At 39.0% G+C, this 9581-nt stretch overlaps 1 protein-coding gene across 3 annotated transcripts in view; it reads right to left on the bottom strand.

Annotated features, from left to right (window-relative positions):
* Positions 1-8065: 8065 nt before the first annotated feature.
* PARP11 (poly(ADP-ribose) polymerase family member 11) overlaps positions 8066-9581 on the bottom strand; it is a 38145-nt gene continuing 36629 nt past the window's right edge. For all 3 annotated transcript variants that reach the window (XM_044914958.1, XM_044914960.1, XM_044914959.1), the window contains one exon: positions 8066-8382. In XM_044914958.1, coding sequence (XP_044770893.1) covers positions 8066-8382 — 317 coding nt within the window. The remainder of the gene's footprint in view (positions 8383-9581) is intronic.

Below are 9581 nucleotides of genomic sequence, written 5' to 3'. Positions count from 1 at the left end.
GGATTATTTGTTCCAGCTGTGAAAAATGTTGATGGTATTTTGGTGGGGATTGCATTGAATGTGTAGATTGCTCTGGGTAGCTCAGACATTTTAACATTTATTCTTCCAATCCATGAGCATGGGATGTTTTTCCTTTTCTGTGTGTCTTCGTCAATTTCTTTCATAAGTATTCTGTAGTTTTTAGAGTACAGATCTTTTACCTCTTTGGTAAGGTTTAGTGCTAGGTGTCTTATGGTTTTTGGTGCAATTGTAAATGGAATTGATTCCTTAATTTCTCTTTCTTCTGTCTCATTGTTAGTGTATAGAAATGCAACTTATTTCTGTGCATTGATTTTATATCCTACCATGTTGCTGAATTGCTGTATGAGTTCTAGTAATTTGGGGTGGAGTCTTTTGGGTTTTCCACATAAAGTATGTCATCTGCGAAGAGTGGGAGTTTGACTTCTTCTTTGCCAATTTGAATGCCTTTTATTTCTTTTTGTTGTCTGATTGCTGAGGCTAGGACTTCTAGTACTATGTTGAACAACAGTGGTGAGAGTGGGCATCCCTGTCGTGTTCCTGACCTTAGGGAAAAAGCTCTCAGTTTTTCCCCATTGAGAATGATATTCACTGTGGGCTTTTCATATATGGCTTTTATGATATTGAGGTATGTTCCCTCTATTCCTACACTGTGGAGAGTTTTAACCAACTGAGCCACTCAGGAGCCCTGCACTGTGGAGAGTTTTAATCAAGAAGGGATGCTGTATTTTGTCAAATGCTTTTTCTTCATCAACTGAGAGGTTCATATGGTTCTTGTCCTTTCTTTTATTAATGGAATGTATCACATTGATTGACTTGTGAATGTTGAACCACCCTTGCAGGCCAGGAATAAATCCCACTTGGTCGTGGTGAATAATCCTTTTAATGTACTGTTGGATTCTATTGGTTAGTATCCTGGTGAGAATTTTGGCATCCATGTTCATCAGGAATATTGGTCTGTAATTCTCCTTTCTGATGGGGTCCTTGTCTAGTTTGGGGATCAAGGTAATGCTGGCCTCATAGAACGACTTTAGAAGTTTTCCTTCCATTTCTATTTTTTGAAACAGCTTCAGAAGAATAGGTATTAGTTCTTCTTAAATGTTTGGAAGAATTCCCCTGGGAAGTCATCTAGCCCTGGACTCTTGTTGGGAGATTTTGATTACTGTCAATTTCTTTGCTGGTTATGGGTCTGTTCCAGTTTTCTATTTCTTCCTGTTTCAGTTTTGGCAGTTTATAGGTTTCCAGGAATGCATCCATTTCTTCCAGATTGTCTAATTTGTTGGCATATAGTTACTCAAAATATGTTCTTAAAATTGTATTTCCTTGGTGTTGGTTGTGATCTCTCCTCTTTCATTCATGATTTTATTAGTTTGGGTCCTTTCTCTTTTCTTTTTGATAAGTCTAGCTATGGGTTTATTGATCTTATTCTTTCAAAGGACCAGGGTCTAGTTTCATTGATCTGTTCTACTGTTCTTTTGGTTTCTATTTCATTGATTTCTGCTCTAATCTTTATTATTTCTCTTCTCCTGCTTGGTTTAGGCTTAATTTGTTCTTTCTCCAGCTCTTTTAGGTGTAAGGTTAGCTTGTGTATTTGAGATTTTTCTAATTTTTTGAGAAAGGCTTGTATTGCTATGTACTTCCCTCTTAGTACCACCTTTTCTGTATCCCAAAGGTTTTGAACAGGTGTGTTCACTTTGTTTCCATGAATCTTTTAAATTCTTCTTTAATTTCCTGGTTGACCCATTCATTCATTAGTAGGATGCTCTTTAATCTCCAAGTGTTTGAGTTCCTTGCAAATTTCCTCTTGTGATTGAGCTCAATTTCAAAGCATTGTGGTCTGAGAATATGCAGGGAATAATCCCAATCTTTTGGTACCGATTGAGACCTGATTTGTGACCTAGGATGTGATCTATTCTGGAGAATGTTCCATGGGCACTAGAGAAGAATGTGTATTCTGTTGCTTTGGGATGGAATGTTCTGAATATGTCTGTGAAGTCCATCTGGTCCAGTGTGTCTTTCAAAGCCCTTGTTTCCTTGTTGATTTTCTGCTTAGATCTGTCCATTGCTATGAGTGGGGTATTGAAGTCCCCTACTATTATTGTATTATCAATGTATTTCTTTAATTTTGTTATTAACTGGTTTACATAATTGGCTGCTCCCAAACTAGGAGCATAAATATTTAAAACTGTTAGAGCTTCTTGTTGGATAGACCCTTTAAGTATGATATAGTGTCCCTCTTCATTCCTTATTACAGTCTTTGGCTTAAAATCTAATTTGTCTGATATGATTGCTACCCCAGATTTCTTTTGATGTCCATTATCATGATAAATGGTTCTTCACCTCCTCATTTTCAATCTGGACGTGTCTTCAGGTCTAAAATGAGTCTCTTGTAGACAGCATATGGACGGGTCTTGCTTTTTTATCAATCTGATACCCTGTGTCTTTTTTATTGGAGCATTTAGCTCATTTACATTCAAAGTAACTATTGAAAGATATGAATTTAGTGCCATTGTATTACCTGTAAAGTCCCTGTTTCTGTAGATTGTCTCTGTTTCTTTCTGGTCTATGTTACTTTTGGGCTCTCTTTTCACTTACAAGATACCCTTTAATATTTCTTGCAGGGCTGGTTACGGATCACAAATTCTTTTAGTTTCTGTTTGTCCTGGAAGCTCTTTATCTCTCCTTCCATTCTAAATGACAGCCTTGCTGGATAAAGTATTCTTGGCTGCATGTTTTTCTCATTTAGTACCCTGAATATATCATACAGCCCTTTCTGGCCTGCCAGGTCTCTGTGGATAGGTCTTCTGCCAGTCTAATGTTTCTACCATTGCAGGTTAAGGATCTCTTATCTTGAAATGCTTTTGGAATTTTCTCTTTATCTCTGAAATTTGCAAGCTTCACTATTATACGTCAGGGTGTTGATCTATTTTTATTGATTTTGAGGGGGTTCTCTCTACCTCTTGAACTTGAATGCTTGTTTCCTTCCCCAGATGAGGGAAGTTCTCAGCTATGATTTGCTCAAATATACCTTCTGTCCCTCTCTCTCTTTCTTCTTCCTCTGGGACCCCAATAATTCTAATATTGTTTCACTTTATGGAATCACTGATTTCTCAAAGCCTCCCCTCACAGTCCATTAGTTGTTTTTCTCTCTTTTCCTCAACTTCCTTCCTTTCCATCATCTTGTCTTCTATGTCACTGAAACTCTCTTCTGCCTCATTTACAGTTAGCTGTTAGAGCATCCATTTAAGACTGCATCTCAGTGAAAGCGTTTTTAATTTCGGCCTGATTAGACTTTATTTCTGCACTAAGAGGTTTTCTAATGTCTTTTATGCTTTTTTAAAGCCCAGCTAGTAACTTTATAATTGTTATTCTGAATTCCAGCTCTGATATTTTACTTATATCCATATCGATTAGATCTATGTCAGAGAGTATTACCTCTGGTTCTTTCTTTTGTTGTGAATTCCTCCTTCTAGTCATTTTTCCCAGAGAACAATGAATGAGAGAACACAATAAAAAATATCAACCACGACCCAAGTGAAATACACACTAGAAAAATCTGAAGAGGTCAGAAACCAAAAGAGAAAAGAAAAAGAAAAAAAAGGGGAAAAGGAGAGAATATAATCTTCCAGGTGGGCAAAATAGGGTGATCCACTTGGTCTCGGGTGTATTTTGGTCTCTTTGTTAGAAGACACTAAATCCCAAATTTTAAAGAAAGCAAAACTTATACATATACAAAAATAAAATGCAATACAGTGAAAGGAAGCCAAAAATGAAGAATATATCTATAAAATGTAAATGTAAAAATGAAAGTTTAAAAAGGACTTAAAAACAAAGAGTTGATAAAATAAGAAACCAGTTGAAAAGGAAAAAAAGAAAAGGAAACTGAAACTGAAAAATAAAAGAATCATTAGAAAAAGAATCTCAAATTCTATATACTATTTTCCCCTAGCGCTGGAGTTTTGCAGTTCTGTGTGTTCCATAAACTTGGTATTCACCTGATGTTCCAGCTGGTCTTCTGGGGGAGGGGCCTGCTGTGCTGATTCTCAGGTATCTTCACCTGGGTGGAGTTGCACTGCCCCTTGCCAAGGGGCCGGGTTCCGTGTAAGCTGTTTTGGGTTGCTCTATGTGGCTTTTGTTCCCTAAAGGCTTTCCGTGCCCCTTTAGAGGATGAAAATAAAAATGGTGGTGCCCTGCTCTCCAGCCCTGGAGCTGAAAGATCGCAGCCCCCTCTCTTCAGTAAACCCTCAGGTAAAAGCAGTCTTCACTTGTGTGCACCAAACTCTGCAGACTCCTGCGGTTCACACCCACGCCAATCCTCCTGGGGGAAGGAGGAGGGTTGCCACAGTTCTGCCCTTTGCAGGTTCCCCTCAGGGACAGTGGCTGCCTGATCATGCCACGGTTGGGGTTTATGGCAAACCAATTGAGAGCCCCCTCCTGGGCTCATTGACCATAGCTGGTTTCCCCGCTCCCAATCCTTGGGAACTCTGCTGGCTCAGGCACCCCCGTTCTTTCTGTGACCCCAGGGATCCTGAGGCCATACTGTCCCACCTAGGATTCTGCCCCATTTCGCCACCTGTGCACCTTTCAGGCAGGGATGTCTTTCACTGGAGCAGATTTCTAAAGGTTCTGATTTCACACTCCGGGGCTATATCACTTTCTGGTAGCTGGCTTACAGAGGCTTCCCCCACCCCCCTCCATTTATCTTCCGATATATCCCCTCAGATTCACTTCTCTGCACCTCCTACCTTGCAAAAAGTGGTCGCTTTTCTAGTTGTAGAATTCCATCAGTTCTTTTTCTTACATCTCAGGTTGAATTCATAGGTGTTCAGAATGATTTGATAGATATCTAGCTAAAATTCAAGGGACCAGATGAAACGAGTCTCCTACTCTTCTGCCATCTTGTCTCTCATGTCTCTCACCTGTAAAATTAAGACATCTTCGGATAGCTCCCGTTTTTGGCAACAAAAGCTTAAAGATCAAATGAAATGTCTAATTTGCTTCAAAAACTTACTGTGGACATACTAGGAGTGGCTGGAGGCTGGATGAACTGCAGGAAGCATGTTCCTCAGGTGCATGTAGATACACCCCCAGAATTGCTCCTCTGAGCTGGGGGAGCACACTGAGAGTAAAGGACACTGTCTGTAGGCGCTTGGCCTTGAACTGTTTTGGAAGTTTCAATAGCAGAGTAAATGATTTTCCAATGGATCATTTGATTAGCTGTTGCTCACGATGACTTAAACCAAGAACAAGAGACTTCCCCCCATCTGTAAGTAGGTTATATAAGAGTTAGAGGCAACAGACTTCTTGAGGGCCCATTAAGTTTGAGCTGCAAATGCAGGCTTAAGTAATGCAAGGTGGAGATGAGACGCAGAAATCACAGTAACAAATATATGGCATACACAGACAACCAAGCCCTGCTACGGAAAGCTTTAATCACCACATGTAAAAACAATATAGTCACATATCAAAAATGGCTCCAAATGCTTTATCATCACCATAACAGTCTAGAAATGAAAGTTGCACTAATATAAAAACCTTCCTGTTCATAGCTGCAAGATTTATGAAACTGTTTCTTATAAACACATTTTTTTTACCCTGAGGCTGACATCAAAGTGAAAAACAGAAGTCACTATCAGCTAGAATTTGTTCAATGTAGAATTTTAAAAATCATTTATTCCTTAATCTGGAATAGGTTCTCTTTACTCTCCCCACGCATACTATGTGAGGACAAGAGGAAAAGGGGACAGATGGTTGCGTCTAGTCTATTATATATTAATTAGGATTTCTCAACCCAATCTATTGACCAAAACGAACAGAATTTTAATATCAATTAATGCTACACTATCACACTGAAAAATTTATCAAAATTAGTTCTTCCTTATAAAAGGGGAATTGGCAGTACATTGTCAGACAAGAACAACAGAATTCTTTCTTAAAATGTCTATTGCAATGCACTCTATTTACTACATCTGAGCCAACTAGTTAAGTTCAGAGTTCATACTGACTGCCTTGCAAACCTCAACTCTGGGCTCTTAGTCACACCTTGAGATAAGATCTGCACATCTACAAGAATAACTCCCAAATGCTACGACAGTTACTCCATTCCAGTGATGGGAAGGGCAACTGTGTTAAACTGAAAAAAAAAGGACAGCCATGTTGAAGTGGGGATTACTGTAACATTTTTTTGGTGTGTAAATAACAAATAAATAGAATAAAAAGATTTTCAAAATCTGTGTTCCTAATGTCTCTAACATTGTTCTTTTGTGAATGAAACTAGAGCAATAGTTTGCTACCTCTCACAAGGTAGCCTGGTGACTTTTCTTCCAATTATTTCCATGGTAATCTCTGCATGTTTCTAAAATGGGCTCTTCCTAAATATTCACAGCATTTCATGTAAACGGATGTTAGTGTGCACATCTGAGTCAGGAAATCTTTGTTGCTGCTTGGTTTCAAAGTATTGTACATAACAGTTTCCTGTGTACTACTTACTTTCAACTGTACAGTTACATGTATTCTGGGCTACAATAAAAATCTGGGGATATATGGCAGTTGAAGAATTACCATGCCTAATCTTGGTCCATACTCTTCATTTTTATGATTTCTAGATGCTTTCCCAGTGCAAATGATTGAAATGAACAACACAGGCATGGACATTTACTGGCTTTTCCCTGAAAAGTTACATTATGTTCACAATTTCTCAGTCAAAACTGAATGAGAATAATGGAGAGAGAATTCAGTATTAGACTGAGTTAGGAAAGGTTTTCTGGCAAGGCTTGACACAGGTGTTCTTTTTTTTTTTTCCAGGTAGAATCATGGAAAATAAACGTGGGGAAACACTCACCCATCATATGGCCAATTCCTCCATCTGACACCTGAACTCTTGTATGACATTTCTGCCAAGTTGTTGTCTAGCCTCTGCCAGAATACCTCTAGGGGCAGGAAGCTGTTCCAACATTACTTATTCTTCTTTAGAATAGAATAAAGCAAAAGAGATGGAATGGGTAAACAAACTTCCATTATACATGATTATGAACTAGATCTAACTTTTCAAGTGTTAGCAGATTGTCGATTTACTACTCAAAAGACTAAACCAGATTTGTTCCAAGCACCCCATGCCTTCTGCAGTGATTCAAAATGGGGAGATCCAACTTAAAAATGTGAGTATTATGAATCGCTGTTGAATAGCTGTGTGTGATAGGGAGCAGATAAGAAATCTTACAAGTAATTATTGTAGGGACCCCAAAGCAAAGGGAAAAATACATGTTTTGGAAAAGAAATAAATGTTTCACTCTGAAGAGGCAAGAAACAGTGTGTGCAGTGAGTCATGGTACGAGAATTCAAGAGCCCTGGTGAGTGAACTGCGGGCTAACTACAGTCTGCAGCACGTTGTCAATTCTGATGTAGGAGATAAGAGAATGACATGAGTGGTCTGAGACGGCAGCCTGCTCCCCTGGGCAATCAGAAACAGGACACTCTACCTTGACTCTCTCCTTCGGCTGGTCTGGCAGCTCTGTAAATAACATTTTTATTTCTGATTTCTCCCACGGTACTCAGCCTGCTTCGAGGTTTTAAATCCCCACTTTGGAAGACCAACAAGCCACGTATTGATTGGTGGATAATAATGTCAGGATTCAATTTACAAAGGATCAATTCCTCTGAAGGGACACAGTTATGTCTGGTTTTTTATTTTTTGGACATATATATATGAATAAATATAACACACACGTAAACTTTACAGACTCTGAATGATCATGTTAATTGAGACTCAGCTGATTCAGTTTTGAGTGCTACCTTTCGCCTCTGTGTTAAAATGGCAATGGTATCATATCAATCTTTAACAAACAAGACTACGAGCAACGGACAAAAACAAAACAACAAAAAACCAACCTTAAAGTCAGTATGTCTTTTTATAGGGAGGCCACTTTTTTTTTCATATCTGTTTCAAAAGTATCAGATAGTGAACATTTAGTGGCTAGATGACAAGAGAGCAAATCTTCCTGCAAAAAAAGCACAGAACCTCCTTGACCACTGAGATTTGGAAGTGAAATCAATAAAAGTCTATTAAGTACTCAGGATAGATCTGGTTGGCATCAAACACCACAAAGATCTTTGGGTCCCAGGTATCATCCACACAGCTGTCATATAAATTCACATAGCTCCCATCTTTGGAAGGAGGTCGCATGTATTTGGAGTCTCCATTTATGTAATCTCCAATTAGCACTCGAGCGAGAAACATAGATTTATACGTTCTAAACAGATGCCGCTGTTGCAAGCTGACGCCATGAATTTGGAATGTGTTTCCATGTTTTATGTCGTCTTTGCAGAAGCGACTGGAGTAAATAGCATCTCTAGCAAAATAGGTTCCTTAAACAAAAAGGACCAAAAAGAAAAAAAAAAAAAAGCCAGGATTACTCTGAAGAACATATGAAACACAAGCAAAACACTCTAATTGTTAGGGGAACGGGCACATGGAATCGTCTGAGGAAAACAGATGTGGTATTTCCTCGTCTGTAGATCTCTGAGAGAGAACAGAAAGCCATGGATAAATTGTTTATACAACCCATTCCCCACCACCAACACCCTTCCCTATTCCCGCCAAAATGAAGTGACCAGACTTCCGTTTCCGAAAGGAAGCTTACAAAGAAATCCAGTATGTATGACATAGACAAACTGTTTCTGTGACCAAACGTGTGGTGAGAGCTGAGTTCTAGCTGCATGGGCCTCGCTCTCATTTCTATTTGCCTCCACTGCCTTCCCCAGCCTGCAGCCCTTGTCCAGCACTGACCGGCCCTCTGCTGAGCACAGTGAGAACGACTGGTCTGCAGAGATTACTTCAAAACCCAAGAAACCACATTTCTCTGCTACAGGGTAACAAGTCAAGAATATTTCTGGAGATAATAGAATCCCATAACCACGAAAAGACTTCCGAAGAGTGCATGCTGTTCATATCTAAGCACTCCGGAAGAACTTCACACCGGTTCATCACCAAAATCTGAAAACTCAATAAAGCATCAACTCTTCCAAAAGGGTAGGCCTAGGAGACTGACATCGTGAAGGCAATATTTACTCTGAAAAATTTGGGAAATGAATCGCAAAGTCTCAGATTACGCCATACTGACAGGATTTATGGCAACACTTTTCCCATCCCCGTACAGTTAAATCAATGGGATGGCCTTTTCAGTAATTATCTTAAAAATTAATCTACTTTATGAAAATGCAGCATGTCTTGATCCTAAGTAGTAGCCAGCTCTCTTGCTGGAGATAAGGTACGAAATAAAGGCCAGAAAAATAAACACCCATTCCTATCTTTTCTCCTCATCTCTCACCATAATTTCCTTGAATAATGGGCATAAAATGGAGAGCTTGGACTTTCGCAACATTAGAAAAAAGATGAGGAATTCCCCCATATTCCTTATTGCTCATTAATATTCTTACCTACCATTTTCTAAAAATCGAAACAAAAAATAATAGTACCTAAACCTGTCCACAATGTAATCAATTCATTTTATAGTTCTCTGTATATTTGACATAAAACAGTTTATTATAGAGGCTTATCCATGGAA

The sequence above is a fragment of the Neomonachus schauinslandi genome, chromosome 5 (genome assembly GCF_002201575.2).
Source record: "Neomonachus schauinslandi chromosome 5, ASM220157v2, whole genome shotgun sequence".
NCBI lineage: Eukaryota > Metazoa > Chordata > Mammalia > Carnivora > Phocidae > Neomonachus > Neomonachus schauinslandi.
Note: the sequence above shows the minus strand (reverse complement) of the source record. Positions and strands in the feature narration are given on the sequence as shown.